The following is a 23,714-nucleotide window of genomic DNA, read 5'->3' on the forward strand; positions in this document are numbered from 1 at the left end:
TGAGCTATTTTTTTTTTTTTTAATTTATGAAACAAATGATAATTAGTTCTTACATGAAAGTCGATTATAAATATAACTGGTCAGTGTTGCTAATAATATTGCAACCATTTATTTAGTCAATCAAATGGCTTTGCGTGTAAAAGAGTGTCGGTGAGATAACGATATTTAAAAATAATAATTTGACATGTTAAAAAGTATTAATTTATAATTGGAACAAACAACATGTTTCTTTCGTTTGTTTGAAACTTCTGTCCGAAACGCACAATGTAAAAGATATAAAATTGGATTTGCCAAATTAAAAAACAAAAACAAAAAAGTTGTAATAATTATTTTTACCTGCGGATATATCTAACCATTCCAATTCCTACTTTGGAAATTAATTTCAAATCGCCTTTCCCAACTCTGCCACCACCTTTTTTATACTTGATGATGATCATTTTACACACAGAGAGAGATTTTGAGTGCCAAATGATATAAAATCTAATTCTGTGGATTTCTATGGTGGAAACAGAACAAACAAAATCCAGAAACTTTGATTTCCTGAAAACCTAAAACACAGCAGACAGACAGAGAGTGAGCACCCCCATCCATTTTCTTGTTTCTCTCTCTCTCATGTCTTTCCTGAATCCTCCCGCTCTGGCGGACCTCGTCTCTTCCATTCACTCCTATCTGTAAACCCAACACAGACCCAAAATGCTGTGGATTATGAGATTCTCTGGTTTTTTCTCGGCAGCAATGGTCATGGTTGTCCTTTCTCCTTCCTTGCAATCTTTTCACCCTGCAGAAGCTATTACATCGTCTCACACCGACAGATTCCGCACATCTACAAACCCTTCTGACAATTTTTCCTTTCGAAAAGTCGAAGCCTTCCGCAATGCCCACGAGTGCCACTCGACACCGTTGGGGAAACCCAGCGTCTGCGATCCTTCTCTCGTTCACGTGGCTATTACTCTCGATGTCGAGTATCTGCGAGGTTCATTGGCTGCCGTCCATTCGATTCTCCAGCATTCCAAGTGTCCGGAAAGCGTGTTCTTCCATTTCCTTGTTTCAGAAACGGGTCTGGAAACCCTTGTCCGTTCAACTTTCCCCCAGTTGAAATTCAAAGTTCATTATTTTGACCCTGAACGAGTCCGGAGCCTGATATCAAGCTCCGTGAGGCAAGCGCTTGAACAGCCCCTGAATTATGCGAGGAATTATCTGGCGGATCTTCTGGAATCCTGCGTGAAGCGGGTCATATATCTGGATTCGGATCTAGTTCTGGTCGATGACATTTGGAAGCTTTGGAGCACTAGTTTGGGGAATAAGACTATCGGGGCACCCGAATATTGCCACGCCAATTTCACCAAGTATTTCACGAAGCATTTCTGGTTGGACGCAAGATTCGCCGGCGTGTTTTCTGGCCGGAGCCCCTGTTATTTCAACACAGGTGTGATGGTTATAGATCTCGGAAAGTGGAGGCGGTTCGGGTACACTCGCCAGATTGAGTGGTGGATGGAGATACAGAAGACGAACCCGTACAGGATATACGAGCTCGGCTCACTCCCGCCGTATCTGCTCGTGTTCGCGGGGCACGTGGCACCCATCGAGCACCGTTGGAATCAGCATGGCCTGGGAGGGGATAATGTGCGCGGGAGCTGCAGGAACCTTCACCCCGGTCCAGTGAGCTTGCTACACTGGAGCGGCAGCGGCAAGCCGTGGCTCCGGCTAGACTCTAATCAACCTTGTCCACTCGACTCATTGTGGGCCCCCTTTGATTTGTACCGACACTCGACGTGAATCTGTAACACCACTTTGCCGGTAAATTGCTCCAGTGACTTTTTATAATAATTTTTTCAACATTTTTATTTGTTTTTATCCATTTTGTTTAATATTCCTTCTTCTTCAACAGTTAATTTTTTTTGTAAAAAAAAAAATTAACTCCTGATTTGTATTCAAGTAAAAAAAATAAATAAATAACTCCTGATTTGTATTCAAGAAAAAGAGTGCGTCATTATTTGTTCAAGATTGTTTCTTTTTGGCAAAGTTAAGTCCTCGTCGCTTTTGCTTGCGGAATTAATTATTATCTGGCTTGATAGGAACTAAAAGAACCGTCGCTTTCCGACTGAAAATGACTAAAATGCATTTGGAAAGTCCGGAGGCCTCGATATTGTCGGCCTACTTGCGTCTAGTTTAGTAATTAGCCATGCCTGTATAGGAATATATATATGACAGCTAAGGTTTAGTTGGTTGGAGGGTCTTCTTCACTAAGGGAATTGTTATTAGAGAATGATTTACGAAAAACATATTCTTAAATGAAAATAGTACTGGTGGTGGGTCTATGGCACATATCGGTGGTTGTCCTTAGTGTTTGGAATAATATTTTGTTATGTTATCCTTGGTAAAAAGTTTCAAAGGCCGAAGCTTTGAAGATGGATGATTCGGAGATTGCTAGGTTTGTATTCTGTTTTTCTTCTGATGGTGGAGGGTGCCGGCTGTACGTGGTGGGATTCTTTGATAAACAAAGAGTTGTGACATTTTTTATTAATTTTTTTTTTTTTAAAAAAAAGTAGAATCTGGAAACGAGTTCAACGGATTGTGACTTATATTAAAAAATTAAGATTTTGAACTTTTGTAATTATAATTTCTATATATATTAATTTTTTATATTAATAATTTTAACAATTAAGAGTATCAATAAATTTTTAAACAAAATAAAACATAATAAACAGTCAAAAATTTCTAATTTACGATATCAAGTGATATTTTTTAAAATTGTTTTTACATAACCACATAATAAAATTTGACCTTCAAAATTAATTTAATTAAAATTTTAAGCAAGTTAAATCAAAATATATCATTGGATAAAAATATGTTGATTAAAATTATTAATTTTTTATATTAATTTGCATTAATATAAACATAATTAGAATATTATAGATTATATTAAAGCGGTCTAAATTATAGCGTAACTATACACTATTTCGCACTAAATGCTTTTAATTTTTTTTAACAAACGTAATAAAAAACTTTATAATTCCATTAGTATTAAGTACACTAATATTAAATCATTCTCATATTAAAATAATATAATTATATTTAAAATACTAATCTTGAAAAACATTTTCAAATATCACAAATTTATATTTATTATTATTTTTTATTAGCATTCATAGGGGAAGTTGGTGAAAAATCTCCAATCAAAACATTTCTTTAAGTTCATTCCCCACCCACAAAATTGTGGTACTATGTCATACAAATTGTGGTACACTTTATGTGGAAATGTGTTATACTTCATGTGGAAATGTGATACTAAAAAAGTACCCAGAGACTGAACACAAAAAAAAACGACGGCTGAGGACTGAAGCTCAATTTCCCCGCATTCATATTATTATTTTTATATCGTGATTAATATTAAAAATATAATATTTAATAAAGTTATACTTATTCGTATAATGCAAGTGAACAAAATTATAATTATATTAATACAATAAAAATAATACAATTATAATATAAAATATTACTTAAATTAGTTTATCAAATGTGGTTGTACGGAATTTGTAATAAAATCAACGAACCATATTAATAGCTGAAATAAATGACAAAATCAACGAACAATAATATTACTTAATAATGTTAAACATTCTTATCAAAAAATAACATTGTAAAACAAAATTATTTCAATAATGATAAAAATAAAATTAATACCTGCCAAATGCTTCAAAAATACAATGATGTTCGATAACCAAAAATATTAACAATGCGGTGTCGGATTTGAGAAGAATGTAAAACGGAGAATAGCGCAAATGAATTTTGGAGAATCGGAGGAAGATTTGATCAACTGAATTTCGAGAATCAGATGGAGAATTGCGCAAATATATTTTGAAGAGTAGGAGGAAGAATGCGCGGAATTTAAAAAAGAAAAGAGAGTTAAAACGGATTGTAATATTTTCATAACATTTTCTATTTTGTAATGTTTTAATAAATACATTTTTAATTTATATTAATTTTTTTTTTTTTTAAAAAAAAAACCCCTCAATGCGCCATGCGGGCATTCTATGCATACAACTGTTGAGGATAGCCCATACAGACATTTGCCATTCCATCCTCTTGAGCTTTTGTTGACATGTTGGCTATAACTTTTAGCTTTACTGCTACCTATTAAACGGCAAATCCAATCCTTGCCACAGTGGAAATTCTCGTTTAGACCTCTTGTTAATCCACTACAAAAATTCTAAAATACATCTTTTTATTAAGTAGAGACAGAGATTGTAGTTTTTTTTTTTATATATATAAAAAAATTTCGAATGGGAAGCTGAATTTTAAACCTAACAATCATAGTATTTTGGCTTTCTGATTTTAGATTTCGTTTTCTGCATTTTTCTTAGGAAGTCCAACCAAATATCCATTTAATCTAGTAAAATATCATTGATAATTTCATATATTTCCATGATGTTTACGATAATTATTCAAAAACTGGGCTGATTTTTAAAATTATATATATGATCTCTTCCAAGATTGTATCAATTTATATTTACTTTTTTGAAGTTTAAAAAACAAGATTATATGCATATCCTCTGAGTTTTTATCTAGTTTAACACCGTCCCCTCATAATCAAGGAGATAATTGACATATACTTTGAGGGAGGTAGAATAGTATATGTAGTTTTGAAAATTAGCCCGTATATATATATGTTTTTATAGTATCATAGATGTCAGGGGATGTATAAATACAATTTGCCCCTTTTTTTAGAAAGTAAAAGCCTTTTGCATTCAAGGAGAGTAAATTTTCAGTCCCAAAACGTTTTACTTTTTTCTCAAATCCAGTTTTTTTTTTATTTTTATCAATTTGTATATATTGGAATATGATATTTTTAATCTTATATTTTTTAAAATCAGTTATACTCATATAATTATATGTCGTCAATTTTAATTTTTCTCGTCTAAATCATGTAATTAACTAAATTTTATAATCATGTGATTAAAAAATATCTTATAATATACGTATGTGTTTAACAATGTAATTATAAAAAATAAACAATGATAGCAATAATTTAATTACACAAATTTGATGAGAAAATTGATTGTAAAAATATAATTACAAGACTATGACTAATTCAACAAAATATACATTACTAAATATGTCGTACGTATTCTAATATACATATACGACTAATATTAACTTCTTCTTTTTTTTTTCCCTCAAATGAACGTCATAAATCTTAGCATATGGGACACAGAAAATGAACGTCATAATGTGTGGACATTTATATTGGATGTTAATACTATTGAAATATTTTTACATAATCAACTTTCATATCAACCAATCAAGCTGAATGTGTACGACCACACACAACACAAAATGGTATATTATTAAATTCAGAAGGAAAGTTTAATGCAAGAACTGGACAATGAAGGAAATCGACAACGTTAGACCGATTCTCTGTGTTGCTCAGCAGCAGCAGCAGCAGCATTCAAAGCCGGCATTTGCTTAATCAAACATTAAAAAAAAAATAAAAAATGTGTGGTCTGCAAGAACATTTCAAACTTATTTTCCTATGCTATCGTAATGTCTTCTTCAAACCAAGCTAAGGTCACTTATCTTTCATATTTATTATCCCCAAATTATCATCATTTACTCAACCACATCTCTTCTTGTTGTAATGGCTATCTCTTTTCATATAATTCCCAGCTTCTCCATAACACTTTCAATTTTCTCCGTCTTTTCTGTACTTCCCCTTTCTCTTTCTCAACCTACAGTGTGCAACGGCGTCTTGGTTACTTACCGTTACGAAACCGGGAGTGAAATCTCTCCCATCCTATACCCATCTGACCCCACCCACCAGCCGTATCGCTTCGTATCCACCTTGTTTGTCCGCAACAACGGGCCCAACAAACTCAAGAACTGGCGAGTTTTTGTGGGCTTCCAGCACAATGAAATCTTGGTATCTGCTAATGGTGGGGTGCTTGCTGATGGCACAGCCCTGCCGGCCAACGTTGGCAATGGTACCATTTTGTCGGGTTCTTCCGTGACTGATCTCAATTCAGCCATTCAAACTGCAGGAGATGTTACTCAAATGGAAGTCCGGATCGATTTGGTCGGCACTCAGTTTGGAATGAGGGCTCCAGCTGTTCCCATGCCCCATAGTATTAGTCTTGCTAATGATGGCTATTCTTGCTTAAATCCTTCTACACGAGGTTTCAACTTATTAATACGATCTTTTTCTTATCAATGACGAAAGTGTTCAATCTGATTAAGCTGCAATATGTTGTTTTGCAGGCAACGAGACTGATATTTGCTGTATCCCCGACTTGAACTCAAACCAAAACAGCACATTCGACCAAGATTTCTCGCAACTGCAAAATGGTGATCTCTCAATCATGTACGATGTGACGAGTACTTATGAATCATACTACTGGGTACAAGTCACAATATCAAACCAAAACCCCTTTGGTCGGCTCGACAACTGGAACCTGAAGTGGGATTGGATGGAAGGGGAATTCATCAATTCCATGAGAGGGGCTTATCCTAAAGTTATTGATGCTGGTGACTGTATATTTGGTGATCAGGGCAACTTTTACCGGAATTTCGATTTCTCCAAGGTTTTGAGCTGTGACCGAACCCCTACAATCATAGATCTCCCTCTTTCTAGGACTAACGACACGAATTTTGGATTGATTCCTTTCTGTTGTCGAAACGGGACCATTCTTTCGCCTTTTATGGACTTGAGAAGATCCAAATCGGCCTTTCAGATGCAAGTCTACAAGATGCCACCAAATCTCAATAGCACTCACCTCACACCTCCACGGAACTGGAAAATCAACAGCACGGTCGGGCCTGATTACCAGTGCGGGCAGCCAATCCGGGTCATCCCCAACCATTTCCCCGACCCGAGTGGATTACCCTCCACAACATCAACCGTCGCCAGCTGGCAAGTCACCTGCAACATCACCAGGCTAAATTCAAAGAAGCCGAAGTGTTGCGTGTCATTCTCTTCCTTTTTCAACGATTCCATCATTCCATGCAACACTTGCGCCTGTGGCTGCGGAAACAATAATGCTAGCAACTCCAACAACGTCTGCAGCGCCACTGAGCCGCCACTTCTCCTCCCATCAGAAGCCCTTTTAGTCCCATTTGATAACAGAACTAGGATGGCCAAAGAATTTGCGAGTTTGAAAAGCCGAGACGTCCCAAATCCATTGCCTTGTGGAGATAATTGTGGAGTCAGCATAAACTGGCACTTGCTCAGCGATTTCAGAGATGGATGGACTTCAAGAATCACGCTTTTTAACTGGGGGGAAAGCGATATCGCAGATTGGTATGCCGCTGCTGAACTGGATAAAGCCATGCCTGGATTTGAAAAGGTTTACTCCATAGATGGAAAAGCCCTTCCTAATGCCAACACCACGCTGTTTCTACAGGGGCTCCCGGGAAAAAACTATTTGATTGCCGAAAGAAACGGATCGAACCCGAGAAAAGATCCGCCTGTTCCTGGCACTCAACAATCGGTGATATCTTTTACCAAGAAACAGACACAGGGAATTGAAGTAAGCCAAGGAGATGGCTTCCCCACAAAAGTTTACTTCAATGGGGAGGAATGCTCGCTGCCAACAATGCTTCCCAGCGATTCTTATAAAATTGATTCATCCTCGTTTATATTCATTGCCATCTTTTCATTGTTATTTTGTTTGTAGTTATCAGTGATTAGTTCGATTCTTTATCATTGTATTATATATACATATTTTGTTGCCACATATATCACTTAGATGTACAAAATTCATAATGATGTACCTAGCTCGGTCATTTTAGTGTGCTTCTGTTGCCCAGGGATTGCTATTATGTATGTTTTAGTTTGAAGTATTTTTTGGGTGCAAATTAATTCAAGCCGAGTTATATCATATTATTTTACCAGCAATCCTCCAAATATTGTTCCAGATCTTATCTAAAAAAGTAAAATCATTTTATATTTGTTAATACTTGTAAAATTTACTGTTAAATGGTTGTTGTGATGCTCAATCCTTAATTTCACATGTTTAATTTTCATTGATTAAAAATAATGAAATTATTAGAAGATAGATTGTTGGTTACACTAATTATCTTTATTTGATATAAGTCTCACGGATAAAGATCCATCAGATCGTCTCACAAGAAACCTATGATAATACATTAATATACGATTGGAATGTCCAGAATGATAGAATAAATTGATGCACATAAGTTCGAGTCTCTCGACGTCGTCTTTTCGGAACCCAATACGGTTGCAGTGAGCTTGGGATTTACTCGATACTCACCCGGTTCGGTTCCGTTTTATTTTTTTTTTTTATTAAAAAAACATATTAATATTTGTGTTGCTTTCGTAGGCGGTGAAGAAGAAAAAGTAGCGGTAGTTGACTACATCTACGCGGCAGTCCACGGGTATCCGGATCCACCCGAATATAGATCGGGTCCCTTCTCTCGCAATTTCACCCGCGTGGACTTGCCTTGCATATAAACACAGGAGAAATCCAAAACCCTACCATTACCTCTTGTTTTTTCCCTACTAGCGTTACATTTTATACCTGAATTAAAATACCAAATGGGTGATCGATTTTATGATGATTTACTGACTGCGCTCTCGTCTTGTGGCAGACATGATTTTGGTCTGTTTGCTCTCACTCTTGTATGCTGGTTCTGGTGCATCCTCTTGGTTTTCTGATTTTTTTATTTTTTATTTTATTCTGTGATCGTCTTGATAGATAACCACAGTGATGGACAAGAGCCGGAAGGAGATTACGAGGATGAGGAAGTCAACGAAGGAAAATCAGATGAATTGGCTTGCCCATTTTGCACCGATGATTTTGATGTTCTTGGATTGTGCTGCCATATTGACGCCGACCACCGATTGGAGGTTAAACCCGGGGTATTTTCCTTTTCCAGCTTTATTGTTTGTTTTCAATATATATGCGCTACGGTATTGATGAATCGGAACAAAAATCCATTTAGAAAACGATAGCAGAAGCCTGATAATTAAGAAGCTAGTGAAGCTAGTTTAAATGGTGGGAGTGAGAATTAGTGTATATTTGAGGTTTTGAGCTGAACTTTTCTTAGCGAGGCTCTCTCCCATTGATCAATCGTAGTATTGTTGCATTTGATTGGCGACAGAGCCGGAAAAGATAGTCGAGTGAAACTGTTTAGTGAGGATATTGCTCATATGAATGTCTGGTTACATGGAAACTATTTTGTATTTTAATCATAGTTACATCTGATGCAGATCTGTCCTGTTTGTGCTTCGAAGGTGACCATAAACATGGCCTCACATGTAATCGTGCAGCATGAGAATGTTTTAAAGATATCCTTTGTAAAATCCTTACATTAAAGAGCTATTTTCTGTTTTGATTAAGGTCGCCAGTCGCCACAGTTATATTTATGCTGTTTATGAAGTAAGCATCGTATTCGTGGTATGCAGTTTGCGAAACTTTAAACAAAACAATTTAAATATAAGATTTGTAGTGATCATGGTAGTACATATGTTGTCTATTAGTACATAAACTATCAATATAGACATATAGTTATCGTGATCGTGACGTGTGCTTACTTTTTTCCTTGACCTATTCGTACGCTCTCTGTAATAAGAAACAGGGCAGTGGCCGCTCTCGTACAGCAGTTTTCTTGTTACGGAAAGAATTACAAGAGAAACATTTGTGTTTTATTAAGGAGTCCCCTTGTGTCGTTCCATCCTCTGAGCCGGCAGCTGATTCTATGCTGTTGTCATTTGTCAATAATTCACACACTGATTATCGACCTCAAACAGCTCATGCCGGTTCTTCGACTGAGACGAGCTTATTAGCGAAGGAAAGCTCTGATAATGATTCTTCAGAAAGGTACCTAGCCATGACTTTTAATCAGATTTTCATTATATGCTCTCAGTTCAAATTGGAGTACTGTGGAGACTATCCTTTTCTCTAGACGAATCAAGATTTTATGTCAGCAATTATTTTACTAAATTTGTTTACGGTGATGCGTCAAATTCCATTTAGCTATATATCATGGTTGCTTCAAATTTTCTTGACACCCTTCCCATCCATCTTTATTGCAGAATTCAGCCATCAGACAGGAACGATGGGAGGGTGAGTTGTGATTTCATACAAGGATTAGTATTGTCCACCATTCTTGACGACTTATGAATAGTTCATTATTGACAGAAAAAACGGACCGGGCAAGTTATACTTAAACAACATTAGCTTATGTTTTAGACACACGTGTATAAAATATTGATGATGTGAATGACTATGTAGTTGATGTAAGCTTAGATAGGTAACTGTTTATTTCTATGTGTGTAAACCTTTTGTTATCCTCTCTGAGATTTTTAGTGTAGTCATTAATCTTTATGTTTTTGTTTCATGAATGTGATGTGACGGTTGATTGTATTTTTCGAAAAATATGTTGTAGAAATGTATTTTTAGAAGCCGAATTGGAAAATGTCATGGACGTTGATTGTATTTTTGGGTTAAGTCATCTTATATTGTAGATGACACGTAATGTTAGAGCTTGAACAGTTATTATTATTTTTGTTTTAAATAAATTTTTTTTAAATGATAAAAGTTGAATCAATTGTATTGGTAATGTTGGTAGAGGTGAATATATGATGGGAAGTGTTCATATAAAAATAATGTGGTCGTGTGTTGACTTGTTTATACCGTTTGTTTGTTTGCTTTGAAGAAGTCCCAAGTTCCAAAATATAACATCGATAAGTAATAGATGTGTTATATCATTGATTGATTGATAACATCATTAAATTAGATATTGATTAATTTTCTTGTTAATAAATGTTTAGCAAATGATGTTAGATACTAATGATTGTTGTTTTCATTTAATCTAATCTAGTGGATGATGTAATCATGTTCGGACACCTTTTGAATGATTATTTGTTATACAAGTGTTTGAGCTAAAATTGGGTGAGTCCAATTAATTGTTCAAGCTCAGGAATTTAAATTAATATATCGAGACAAAGAAACACGTCAGTTTGAATAAGTCGGCCAAGCAGGAGAAGATCGTGGCAAGATCATGGACAATGAGGGGAGTGGGAAGAACCGCTCAAGATCTGAAGAAAAGAGGAAGATCGGCAGAAATCAAGGTGACTACTTAACTCAATAGCACAAAAATCTGCAGAGATTGTCGGCAGAAATAAAGGGGACAACTCAAATGCACAAAAATCTGCAGATTATCTCAGCAAAATTTCAATCTCCATTTATGTGCTAATTCTAATTTCCAGTTTTCGCGATCGTTTTATTTTTAGAAGTTAGATATTTATTGATTTCACACAAATTATTGCTTTTAGCACCTGACACGCCCGAAACATCGAAAAATTTTGCAACCAAAGTTGAAACGTCCGGTAGGGGACAAAATATGCTGCCAAAGATCAGAAGAAAAGCTGACAAGGGAGTTGGGGAGTCTCAATTCAAGTCAGAGGAACCTCGTATTTGAGGAAGTTGCACAAGAGATTTATGTTCAACACATAGTTGAACAAATTGAAGGCTAACAACATAACCGTATTGTGTTTAAAAAAAACTCAAGAGCGTCAAAGGAATGCACTAGAAAATAATGCCGTAGATGTGGAAAAAGTCTCAAAGCTTTTGGTTGATAATATCTTGACTTATGTGAAGGCAGTGGTCATCAAACGATCAAATATGTGAACGCAAGTCAGAGGAGAAACCAACCCAAGCAGGTATAACAAAGTTCAGGGAGTTCTAAGGCAGGTGACATTCAAAGCTCAATCTCAATACTCCCTAGTTGTGATAAGAGTACACATCGTCACAGAGAATATAATGAGGTTTTGGCCAGATGAATCAGTCAAGGGTACGTGCAAATGAAAATGAAGAACAACCAGTAAATCACGTTGTTGTGACTGGTTATATCCATGAACCTGGATCATACAAGGGTGTGGCTGATAGTGGCTTTCACAGAGTGTATATTGAAATAAACTCTCGAGGGGCACAACCATATGAGGAGTTGAAAGGCGAATATCACTGTAAGCATCATAGTTCATTTAATCATGCCACTATATGGTGTTGTGCCTCTAAAAATATTTTGTATGATAGAATCAACAACAAAATGCTCAAGTACCCCCCGCTCCCCCTCCACCAAAAGAAAGCATTGGTCATCTATGAAAGTCCATGTCTCACAATGATCTTTGTGGTTCTGGATGTGAATGCCACAAATTTGAGGGCTTTGTTGGATAAAAAAAAAAGGGAATCAGGTTACTCCAAAGGAAAAAATAAAAAGTTATTGGATTCCTAGAGGAGAAATATTTGAGATGAAAAGAAGAGTTGATTACGCTTATGGTGTAGGGAAGATAAATACGAATCAGAACAAAGAGAGTCAATTCAGAGATGTGGGAGAGTCAACGGCCTTTAGGCCAAGGAACCAACACATCTCAAGATAATTATTTCAAAGCCAAGGCGACAAGATGTTTCTGTAAGATTTTCTTACCAGACCAAGGAAAGTCAACACTACTTAGGAAGCAATGCAAGAAGAGTGCATAACAATAAACTCCACGAAGATGGTTCTGGTGTAGTAATCGAAGAAGAACACCTAAATATGCTTAAAAAGAGCGATTATTGAAAAGTCCACATCAGAAATGACAAAACACATGATATTACATTTGCACATGTTATGTTATTTGTATTGCATAGGGAGTTAAGCAAAGCTTCATGCAAAGTCGGCTTTAGGACTACATTTGTTATTATATTGCATTTGTGCAGCCAAATGAGACTAGCATAATGATGTTGTCAACTATGTAGTATGGAGAGTTGGACTTCAGTGTACAAATCTAAAGAAAATGACAGTAAGATTCAAAAATTTAGGGATTCGTTCTCTGTTTCTTAAGTTGGCATTCTACATAAGTAGGCCTTGAATCACAGTGGTATACACTGAAATTTTATGTTTGAAGATTTGGTGTAAAATAGGTCATTCAAGTAGGATGTGTTTTGATTCATTATGAAATAAATTAAAGAAATATTCGAAATTGAGGAGTTTTAGGCCAACTTATGGCTTTTACTAGAAATGAAAGGTTGGTTGGGTTAATTGGTTCAAGATACAAAAACCATCAGAATAATTCTTCTCCAACATCCAACATCCAACGCCATACACATATCCATCATTACTCCCCAAAAACATTCAACAATAACAGTACCACCAAGAACAGCCACAAACACAATATATAAAGTGGAGCTACTGCATGCAAGCCTAATACGAGGGAGTGTGACCCAAGTGATATGCAACACACAAAAAAAATATTAGAATTACCATTTGGCTCCCGATTCATGGTCATATCATCGATTCCTCATTAATGTCACCAATTTTTAGCCACGTACCATTGGGGAGTGTGGGCCAACACATTACCTATAGCTGTCATAGACAAAACCCTCAAGCATAATATACAAAAAAAGATGCATGCACACAAATGACTGCTTGGGAAGAGGGATGTGACCCAGTTAAAATGTGGCATGGAAGTTTAAATATGAAGAGGACACAACCTGTGTTAAAGATGCATTGGATCATGATGAAGCTGTCATGGGGGAGTTTGGCCAAAATATGGTCTGTCAACACTAGTTTTAGTAATACATGCCACCGACAAAAAATGCCATCGAACCACTATCATTATGTCAACCTTTCCAGCCCATTTGCAGCAACCAAAGGAGCTCTTAGATTCATGGGCTGATCAACGTTCGACGAGGTTGGGAGCAAGGCAAACATATCAAAAGTAGCTCAAATATCAACAAGAGATATCAAAGTAAGTTCACAATCAAACATCAAAGACCACTAGAGCTACAACATAACAAATTTACGCATAATGAATACAAAAATATAGATAAAGGCCAAGAGAGTAAGCCTACAATACCAAGGATAAATCTATTTACATGTAAATTATAGAGGCCAACTAATGGCTTAAGCAAGTATCGAGGTGAGGGACAAAAGCACCTGATAAGATAAAAAGGAAATGAAAATGAAGGCCTCACCTATTTTTAGTGGCCAAAACTCATAGATACTGGCGATGGATTTTGGGAAGTCGCCGATGAAGGGACGAAGGCAACAGTGATCAAATTGGGATAGTTGCAGAACGGTGAAACCACATCAAAACAGTGAAAAAATCTAAAAAAGGATATCCAGTTAACCCTCAATCTATAAAAGGCCAACCAAAGGTTGAACTCTCATATGTGCAACTCCCAATTGCAAATGTCAATATCACATGAGACACCAAACATGTACAGGAGTCTACACGGACAAATGGATGAAAAAGCTGTGTCTAGACTATCTTCAAACCAAGATCAAAAGCACGGGACATAGCTGCAACAAATACAGTGATGCATCAAACTCCCCCGTCGGGCAAATGTTAAGTACCGATACGAAAAGGCCAACTGATGGCAGACAATGCCCACATATATTGACTTACACAAAGTAAATAAGCTAATGATGCCAAAGATGTACCTTGTATAGTCGGCGCAGGAGACTGGACAAGTGGGGTGGTTAAGAAAGAGGCAAGAATGGACGTAGTGATGCCATATGAATTGTGGTAGCCATGGACAACAACTTCCAATGGTAGAGTTGGTAAAGCCGAAGTGAATGGAGATGGGAAAATCACCTATAAATCGAAAAATTAGAGATATGGCCAAGAGTGAAGCAATTCTCCACAAAAAAATAGAGGAACATAGAGTTCATACATGTTCTCTATAATGTACAAAGGACAGCGTCGTTGGAAACCTCAGAGTCAGTGGATTGGCCGTGACTAGAAACATCTGGAAAGATACAAAAATTACACCAAGAATTCGGAGGCTAGCAGATACCCTAAATACATGTAACATGGCTTACCAGCAGCCACCTCAACCCAACCATGATAGCTAAGGCTAACTAATGGCCATAATGTGAAAAATCGTCCGACTTCCCAAAGGACCTCAATGTAAGAAAAGAAACAAAGAAGAGATGGCATATAACAATCACAAGGTTACCAGAGCAACACAAATGAACCAGGCTACATACAAATTTCCGGAAAGAAACCTGGATTAATATTAACATATAGTGGGAACTCCCTGAAGAGGCAAAGAAAGGCGAGAACAAAGTGGAAAATGATCCTACTCTAGGCCTAAACCATAGCTAAGAATATTGAAGAAAAGAAACAGAAGCGTTGTCAATAACCACATTAGACAAAGAACACATCTGGGCATCAAATTTAGCACTGATTCTCACATACATATCATGACCGCAACTCGAAACACGTTAAGAAATGCCCACGAGAGCAAGGATGAAAGATCCTTTCAATTACGACAATAACCAAATTTCAGGTAACAATGCTACCTCCACAAGAACTTAATTAATTCAATGTATGAATCTCTATACAGATAAACTGAGCACAAGTACACAACATTCACAACATCAAAAAAATTGTGCAAACGATAAGTAAATGTAATTTTAAATTTTTCTGTTCCATAGTGATCAAACTACTATATACATCTCTGGAAGAAAAGTAATTCTCGTTGTAATAATATTTATATAAGTGTATATTGTATTTATTTATTAATTAAAAAAGACAAAATGATGTATAATTTTGTCCCCTCGTATTCCATTTATCTTCACCCGTTTCGTCTTCTTCCCGATTCCGACTCCGACTCCGACTCCGACATTATGAACACAATTCTCCTAGTCAAAATAAAAATATATGGTGTCCATGGTGTGTCAATTTTTTATATTTCATAATTAGATTGGGTTCACTCATTTCTAATTTCGCTTTTGCAAAAACAAGAGATGAGAAGGTGTGATGCTTATATAGGAGCACATGCAATGTTATGTTAATTTCTTTTAAATATCATTCACTTGATAATGTCATGTGAACGTGTGGTGTGCAGTGGTAGTATGTCTTGTGCCAGCTTTGGCTGGTATTAGTCACGTTGCAATTCAATTTCCAACGTCATATGAGTAGATAAAATATTACTTGGCTGATCGTGGTACTTGAGAATTCTCTCTTCAGAACGCCCTTTTTCATATTTCTTTTCTTTAATTTATCCTGATGACGGTAGACCATGGATAAACTTAGCGTGAGCGACGTCAGTGGCTTCATCAGCTGGTTTTTATCGAGGTTCCTCAGAACCACACCAGCAGCTGTAATCACTCACGTTCACCAGTTTTGAAATGATTCACCGCTTCCTTGTTAATTTATTCTCTCCTGATCCAAAATCGTTGTACTCTTTTAACAGTTTGTTCTGAGAGCAAATATTCCGACTTCANTTATATCCAACACATACATGCATATATAGGGATCAGACAGAATGATAGTTTAGCAGCAAATTAAGGTATATATAATTAAATTATTCTTTCGAGTCCATCATTGTTTGATAGGCTGTAAAAGTTAAAGTTCCCCCGAATTAAAGATAATTAATTTGTAAGAGAATGCATGCAAGTGCTTTCATGATGTGCGAGTAGCTAGGCCACCTTCTTTCATTCCTACCATGCATCATTGGAAGAATATCTATGTTAAATAGAATAATACCATTTGATCTCATTGTGGTGCATGTATCCCCTGTCATTCAGAATCAAATATAACATTTTTTTATAACTTTTTATTCAAAAAGTAAATTATATATCTTGATAAACATATATAATTAATTGTTTGGATGAAAAGATTGTTCAAATCATTTTTTATATGGTTGGATATCTTTAAATTCGACAGAATTTAAGATGAAATCCAAATTAAATTTCAAACTACAAATAAGCATTCGATAGCACAAGTCCGTGCAAATTTTGCCCATATGCAAATATTCATTCATTTTTTATTTGTAATACTTAAAACTTTTTATTGTGCATTAATTTGGATAATTATTATTTAAAAAAACAGAAAACAAAAACAAAAGGAAGTCCAAACTGCCGAACCTCGATAACTCAGTCAAATACAAAAATGACACGAAAGCATTTAGTCCAAACTGCCGAACCTTTCCCTATACGCTCTTTCTGGGACCGACCTGAGCCTCGGTGCCGAACCAGTGATTTTTTGAAAAATTCGAACGTTGGTTGAAATTGATGGACGAGAACACCCTTTGATTTTAATTTTGGTGGTGGTGCTTGTGCCCTTCTGTTCATTTTATAATTCGATTCATTATATATATTTATGGCTGAGCTGGGGGCACATTTCAAATTGTGAAATGCTGATCGAGTTTAATTTTAGATAAATAAATTGTTCTTTTTTTTTCGTCGTTTAAATTCTTTTTTTTTTAATCCTAATTTTTTCGCTCATCGAAAATCCGCAGCCCATTATTGTCTTTTATGATGAAATGTTGTTATTCAGCAACATGATCAAAGTCAATTTTACCCCGAATAGTAATACTTTGATTCTAAGAAAGTAAAAAAGGAAAAAAAAAATGAGACTTAGAAACCAAAGGTGTAATTAGTTGGTTGCATTGTTGAGTTGATGTCATTGAAAACGACTTATTGCCTGCAACTGATTCACTTTAAAAATCTTAGAAACAAACAGTAAAATGCGTGAATTAATCGGAAAAGGTTGATTTTGACTACTAAGTAGCTAATGTAACTAAAATAATGCTCATTAACGGTTTTAAATTTTAATGATAGTCAAAAATATACAATTTTTATTTCATTAAATGTTATAATGACAATTATTAATAATTGTGGTCTGTGTTGAATGGGGAAAAATCAAATCTTTTTTTGCCTCGATACATTTTAGTATGTTTTTGTCTTTCACACCATGGGCAACTCTTGATATATTAAATGTCATTGACCCCAAATGGTGGTGCTGAAATAGGAGTTGAAGAAGTATGAATTATTTTTCGGAGATTTATTAATTGAATCATGATTTGTTCGTTAATTATATTTATATAATATATAAGTGATGTCGTCTGGGTAATTAATGATTTCATTGAGCCGGGCGAATTCTTCTCGGAAACTTGAGAGACCGGGTTGGTATTTCCTGGGCTGAATAATCTGCACACTCAGAGAACAAGGAATGTTAATGGGGCGCCGAAGGATTTTCCGGCGCAGTCACTCCGACGTTGAAGTCAATCAAGTGTTTCTCGCAAGAGAAAATGCAATGTAGAGAATATATATTGAGTATTTGCGGAAAATAGTAAGTGAATTGAAAGCTTCACAATTAATAAAACATGAGTATTTATAGAGACACGAGTAATAATGATATCGATTTCAGTGTCGGGCTTCTTTTGAGAACATGATGGCTGCTCATGCTCTTTTTTCTGACAATGCCACAACTGACACCCCATATTGCATCTGGTACCGTCACATCAACCTTGTGTGTGCTGAATGATATGCCAATGATTTCAAAGCATGACCCACCTTGATCTCTTTAAGTCTTATTATATTGTCTAGGCTAGGCTGAGAGCTCGGGCTTATTCAAGCGTAGTCTGGTCTAATTATCCTCCCTAATTTTTGTAGTTCCGGAGATGGTACCCGAGCTGGTTCTTATCTCGGATTGAGTTATAGGATGACTGAGGTATTTCCCGATGTATCATTACTCACTCCTTAAATAGTTAAGCTAGAGTACTACTCGTTGTCCCGAATTATCAAATTGGATTCGGGGGGAAATTAGTTGATGTTTTCGAATTTGAGCTGTCTAAGGTTGATGTTCGCATGCCGCGAGCCTCGGTGGTCGAAAGGACAGGTGTCACTTCGCATTTCGGGCTCATCTTTTCGACTACATTGCACAACATCCGAGGTGTATCTCGTTCGTCCATTTACTTTGAGATCAATAATCAGGATCGTACGCCCATGCATTTTTTAAACCGAATGACATAACAATATAACAAAATGTATCACCTGACATTATAAAACTGACCTTAACTTGATCGTCCCGGACCAAGGGGATTTAATGGTTTCCTTCATAGGCATCCATGAAGCACAACAACTTATACCCTGAGGTAGAATCCACCAGTTGATCAATTCGAGGCAAAAGGTAACCGTCCTTAAAACAAGCCTTATTTAAATCACTGAAATTCACGTACATTCTTCACTTGCTAGTGACTTTTTGGACTAAGACCGCATTTGATAGTCAAGTGAGAAATTTAACTTCCCGAACTTGCCTGGCTTTTTGCAGCTCTTGCACTTGCACAATTATCACCCTGCCTTTCTTGGGCCCAAAGTGTCTTTTCTTCTGTATCACTGGTCGGGAGCCCGAGAGAGTATTTAGTTTAGGCTCCGTAACATGGATCGTGATCCCTACAAACTCCAAAGGAGACCGCGTAAAGATGTCGACATTTTGCTAGAAACAAGCTACTAACTTGGCCCGGGTAGATGGTTCCAGATCCCGGGCCATTTCGATGATTTTCTCGGGCTAGCCGGGAACCAAATTCACTTCTTTATGCTCTTCCTCCACTACTGCTTTCACTTTTTCAAGCGAGTGCATTTCTCCTTCTCTGCCCACTTTTTTCTCATACTCAGCCCTTCTTGCCATTTTCTTTACTACCCAGAAAATTTCAGCATAACACTTGCTAGAAAATGACTTATCTCCCCGGACCTCTCCTACCCTGCTCTTCATAGGGAACTTGATCTTTTGATGATAGGTCGAGGCGACGGTCGTGAGAGCGTTCGTGGAGGGTCTTCCCAAGATAACATCATATGAAAAGGGCACACTGAGCACAGTGAAGATGGTCACAACTGATTTTCTCAAGCCCCCAGTCCCGACTCTAAGAGAAGCACAATCTCCCCCTGGGGTACACGCTATGATCGGCGAAACTGAAAATTGTTGTCTCAATTGGTTATAAACTGTAATATTTTAAATACAGCCGGTCCAGGGCTTCTTGAAATTCGACATTGACTGAGCTGCCTGAATCAACAAACACCCGCCTTACATCATAATTGGCAATCTTGGCCTAGATAACCAAAGCATCATTATTGGTTAAACTTACACCTTGTAAATCTTGGGGGCCAAAACTGATGACTGGTTTATCTTCCTCCTTGCACTGTCCACCCCCAAACTTTCTCGTCGGCTCCATGCATTCTGATCTTAGTTAGAGTCATCATCAATTGATCCTCCTTAAATCATTTTAATTATGCCTATCATAGGGGATTTTCCCCCGACCCTTATTTTCCCAGGCCCTGTCTGATGGAGCGGGCTTGTCACGATGGCTACCCATGCCCTGTTTTCTGGTACTGCCAAAACTGACACCCCATACCGACTATGGTACCATCACATCAACCTTGCGTGTACTGAATGATATGCCAAAGATTTCAAAGCATGAATTCCCATACATATGGGCCCAGGATCGACATTTTTCACGGAGTTCCGGGGCAATGATCGATATGCGAGGTTGTGAATCGGACCCTTGATCTCTTTAAGTTTTATTATATTGCCCAGGCTAGGCTGAGAGCCCGGCCTCATTGCGTAGGCCAGTCTGATTATCCTTCATGGTTTTTGCAATTCCGGGGATGGTACTTGTGAGCTGGTTGTTATCCCGTCTTGAGTTATAGGATGAGCCGGATACTTCCCGGAGTATCAGTCAACTAGTATGAAATTCTGTGGTACATAATTATTGAGCGTTTGTTCTGAATGAATGTTTTTCTTTTTTGGATTCCTCAAAAATCAACATAGTGTCGGAAATAGGAGTGGAAAAAAATATCGAATTTTCAGTATACCGAGGTTACCGTACCGAAAATATCGAATTTATCGAATCTTTTGGTATACCGAAATTTTCGATACGGTATGGTACCGATACCAAAATTTTCGGTATGATAACAGTATGGAATTTGAAATTTTTGGTATATACCGAAATAATATATATAAATTAAAATATATATATAATATTTTAAAATAATAAGGTTAAATTTTTAAAAAATATAATGTATTTTTTGGTATAAAACGATATATATCGATATCGTACCAAAATAAAGAATTTAACTTCTGTTTGGACTCATCGTGTTGGAATAGTCCAAATCAAAATTCAGTGAAGTAACTCGACTCGTAGTTGAGAATTTAAACTGTTGAAAATTTTTTTCTCTGTAGCCTAACCTTACAACTAGCTAGAAAACTGGATACTGAGCCTCAACTTGTTGAAAAGCTGACATGCTGCAGAAATCACAGGACCTCAGACATTGTTGCAAAGATAGCGGATGAAGAAGTCGCACATGTTACGGTTGAAGTTTATTGGTGTTCATTGATGTCTTGGATCTCTAGACACATGTTGCGATTGATATTTATTGTCTTTATGAATTTGTTTTGTATATATCTTTCCTGGTCTCTTTTACTATCTTGAGGGATTTTTTTAGTATTAGTAATCATTGGCCTTAGAATTATAAGAGAATGAATTTTTTATATATACTTTCGGTACGACGGTATTTTATCGATACCGTACCGACTTTCGGTATACCGAAAAGTCTGTAATGTAACGGTATCATTTTTCTCATACCGATATTTTCGGTACGATATTCGAAATTTCGGTACGGCAGACCACCTCTAGTAGGAAACAAGAATTGTAGCTATTGAAAAAGAGAAATTTTTAAAAATACATTTTCTTCATATGCATGCATTTAAAAAAATAATAAATATAACGTGTGTTACACGTGAGAGACATTTTTATGTCAACATAGTTGCTTCCATATTTTTATGTCATCTAGTATTTTAGACGAACACTCTTTCAGTTTACATCTTTATATCTCGATGACCAAAAGTGATTTTTCATAAGTCATATTGTTTTTCAACGAAATAATAATTGAACATAATGACAATAAAAAAATATAACACAAATATAACATAATATTAGTTGTTATATTTATGATTTGTTTCAGCTATAACAAGATTACAATATGTTGTCCTTGAGAGATGTCTGAGTTAGTGGAGTAGGCGAATACTCGATTTCCCTTATAAGCATCTTTTCAGACGAGCATGCCATACGAGACTTGCCTAATACAGTTTACTTGAGTTGTATGGTTTGCAGGCTACTGCGTTAGGCCGAAAATTTATCCAATGTATACCGAATGATAGCAGTTGCAGGTTTACACATCATAAAAAATAAGATTAAAAGAAGTTGCATTATCTAGCTTCTTTTATGATTAAACAATTCATTTGTTACTACTATATCCTTTTATACAATGATTTTTTTATTTTCCAACCTTTTGAAATGGTTTACATTACAAATTTTCTAATGATAACATTAAATATAAATTAAAAATATATACATATATTAATGGTTTTCAAATTCCACTTACTTATTGTAAGTTTTTATCGATGACTTCAACTGCTGTATATTTTTTTTAAATCCTGAAACTCAAACTCGAATTTACATTCAATCCTTATTAGAAAAAATAAGTGTTTGTACACCCTGATCTACAAAAAAATTTTTTTTGTACTACCTAAGCCCACATGTCTTTTCACGGTTGAAAATCGGTACAAAACATTAAAAATAAGGTGTAAATATATGACATTTGAACACTAAATAGTTTAGATACCTACAAAAGATAAGATTTTGAGTATAAATTTTGAACAACTTTATTAATATCAATACTTGCAATACATGTTTGGGTTCTCAAGAAGCATATATTAGTACCAGACCTAAAAAATTTGGTACTCAAATATCATATATTAGTATCATATTTTCAATATTTTGTATCGATTTTTCATCCAAAAAAGACAAATATATCATTAATATCAATACTTACATCATTATGTGTTTGATCGTCATTTTTTAAAAAAATATGGCTGAGAATGTTAGAAATTATGTTTTGTACATGTCAGGAATCACGACGCTTGTTTTGATATATATATATATATATATATAAAATTCGTTTTACTTTCGGGAAAATGAATCTTTAATTGTTATTTCAACAAAATTATTGAAAGTCCCGTCCGAGGCTATAGGTTCGGATAGAGGTCCGTGTACTTTACTTTCAAAAAGTAGCATAGCGCACACGCACTGCCTTTACGAGAGAGAGAGGAAAAAAAAGCAAATGGAGGGAGAAAAGAGTTGCTTCAATATCCATTAACTACACAACGTCCTTTTTTGGTTTGAAGAATTGGGATTCAATTTCGTATTTGAGGAATATATAATATAATTCATTGTTGGAGGATGGCGGCCGCTATCTCTTTCTCTGCGGCGTCAGTCGTGGAAGATGTTCTGCAACAGCATGGTCACCGATCTCGTGCTCTCGATTTGGATGCTCGCAGAGCGGAAGAAGCTGGTAAATTTTCAACTTTTGGGGGATTTTTTTATTTTCTGGTGAAATTCTGCTTTTTTTTTTACCGGAAATTATGTTGCATCTATAATTTGCGAGAACTCGAGACCTCGATGGAGTCTAATTCTCTGTTTTTCGATCAGATTCAAAATTTTACGTACTCTATAGTCTGAACAAGGAGTGAATTTGTGATTGTGTGTTGGGTTCTACTTTTTTCTTTCCCCGTTCTGTAGATTCATTTGTTTCGGATGATGATTTGTAGTGTAGAGTAAACCTGACTTTTCAGTGTCTTAAATCAAGTTTAAATGCTTAAAGATACTTATTAGTATATTGATTTTTTTTTTAAATAAATTTTAAAAGGGATCAACCGCAGGTAATGAATCTCTGTCTGTGCAGCAATAAGAAGATATGAAGCAGCTGCGTGGCTACGAAAAGTGGTTGGAGTAGTGGGTGCAAAAGATTTACCCTCAGAACCTTCAGAAGAAGAATTTAGGCTTGGTTTAAGAAGTGGAATACTTCTCTGCACAGCACTAAATAAACTTCAGCCTGGAGCAGTGCAAAAGGTAATTACAATGAGATAT

At 36.0% G+C, this 23,714-nt stretch overlaps 5 protein-coding genes across 7 annotated transcripts in view; 4 read left to right on the top strand and 1 right to left on the bottom strand.

The window, feature by feature from the left end:
- The first annotated feature begins 352 nt into the window (after window positions 1–352).
- LOC140980683 (probable galacturonosyltransferase-like 7) lies at window positions 353–2,339 on the top strand. The gene is made up of 2 exons (XM_073446665.1): window positions 353–1,797; window positions 2,076–2,339. Exon 1 carries the CDS (start codon window positions 694–696, stop codon window positions 1,774–1,776), a length of 1,083 nt encoding a protein of 360 aa, XP_073302766.1. The 5' UTR covers window positions 353–693; the 3' UTR covers window positions 1,777–1,797; window positions 2,076–2,339.
- A 2,936-nt stretch (window positions 2,340–5,275) lies between these two features.
- Window positions 5,276–11,980, top strand: LOC140980681 (COBRA-like protein 7). 2 transcript variants are annotated; one of them, XM_073446664.1, is made up of 3 exons: window positions 5,276–6,173; window positions 6,256–7,599; window positions 11,146–11,980. In XM_073446664.1, the coding sequence occupies exons 1-3, from the start codon at window positions 5,639–5,641 to the stop codon at window positions 11,256–11,258; spliced, it is 1,992 nt and encodes a 663-aa protein (XP_073302765.1). In that variant the 5' UTR covers window positions 5,276–5,638; the 3' UTR covers window positions 11,259–11,980. The 2 variants fall into 2 exon arrangements, with proteins under 2 accessions (XP_073302765.1, XP_073302764.1); XM_073446663.1 differs by lacking the exon at window positions 11,146–11,980 and having other exon boundaries at window positions 5,278–6,173; window positions 6,256–7,763.
- LOC140980684 (protein DEHYDRATION-INDUCED 19 homolog 7-like) lies at window positions 8,342–10,537 on the top strand. Its single transcript, XM_073446666.1, has 5 exons — window positions 8,342–8,615; window positions 8,712–8,875; window positions 9,227–9,304; window positions 9,574–9,836; window positions 10,052–10,537. The coding sequence occupies exons 1-5, from the start codon at window positions 8,552–8,554 to the stop codon at window positions 10,137–10,139; spliced, it is 657 nt and encodes a 218-aa protein (XP_073302767.1). The 5' UTR covers window positions 8,342–8,551; the 3' UTR covers window positions 10,140–10,537.
- Window positions 11,981–13,088: 1,108 nt separating the features above from the next.
- Window positions 13,089–15,425, bottom strand: LOC140980685 (uncharacterized). Of its 2 annotated transcripts, XM_073446667.1 has the most exons (4): window positions 14,824–15,425; window positions 14,676–14,750; window positions 14,443–14,596; window positions 13,089–13,671 (listed from the first exon to the last, which is right to left on the bottom strand). In XM_073446667.1, the coding sequence occupies exons 1-4, from the start codon at window positions 14,845–14,847 to the stop codon at window positions 13,526–13,528; spliced, it is 399 nt and encodes a 132-aa protein (XP_073302768.1). In that variant the 5' UTR covers window positions 14,848–15,425; the 3' UTR covers window positions 13,089–13,525. The 2 variants fall into 2 exon arrangements, 1 of the variants encoding a protein (XP_073302768.1); XR_012175992.1 differs by having other exon boundaries at window positions 13,089–13,356; window positions 13,491–14,596; window positions 14,676–14,895.
- Window positions 15,426–22,890: 7,465 nt separating this feature from the next.
- The window catches only part of LOC140981459 (kinesin-like protein KIN-14I), a 10,343-nt gene continuing 9,519 nt past the window's right edge, over window positions 22,891–23,714 (top strand). The window contains exons 1-2 of the mRNA XM_073447871.1: window positions 22,891–23,139; window positions 23,530–23,696. Coding sequence (XP_073303972.1) covers window positions 23,028–23,139; window positions 23,530–23,696 — 279 coding nt within the window. The 5' untranslated portion in view covers window positions 22,891–23,027. The remainder of the gene's footprint in view (window positions 23,140–23,529; window positions 23,697–23,714) is intronic.

This window comes from Primulina huaijiensis, chromosome 7 (genome assembly GCF_012295235.1).
Source record: "Primulina huaijiensis isolate GDHJ02 chromosome 7, ASM1229523v2, whole genome shotgun sequence".
Lineage (NCBI taxonomy): Eukaryota > Viridiplantae > Streptophyta > Magnoliopsida > Lamiales > Gesneriaceae > Primulina > Primulina huaijiensis.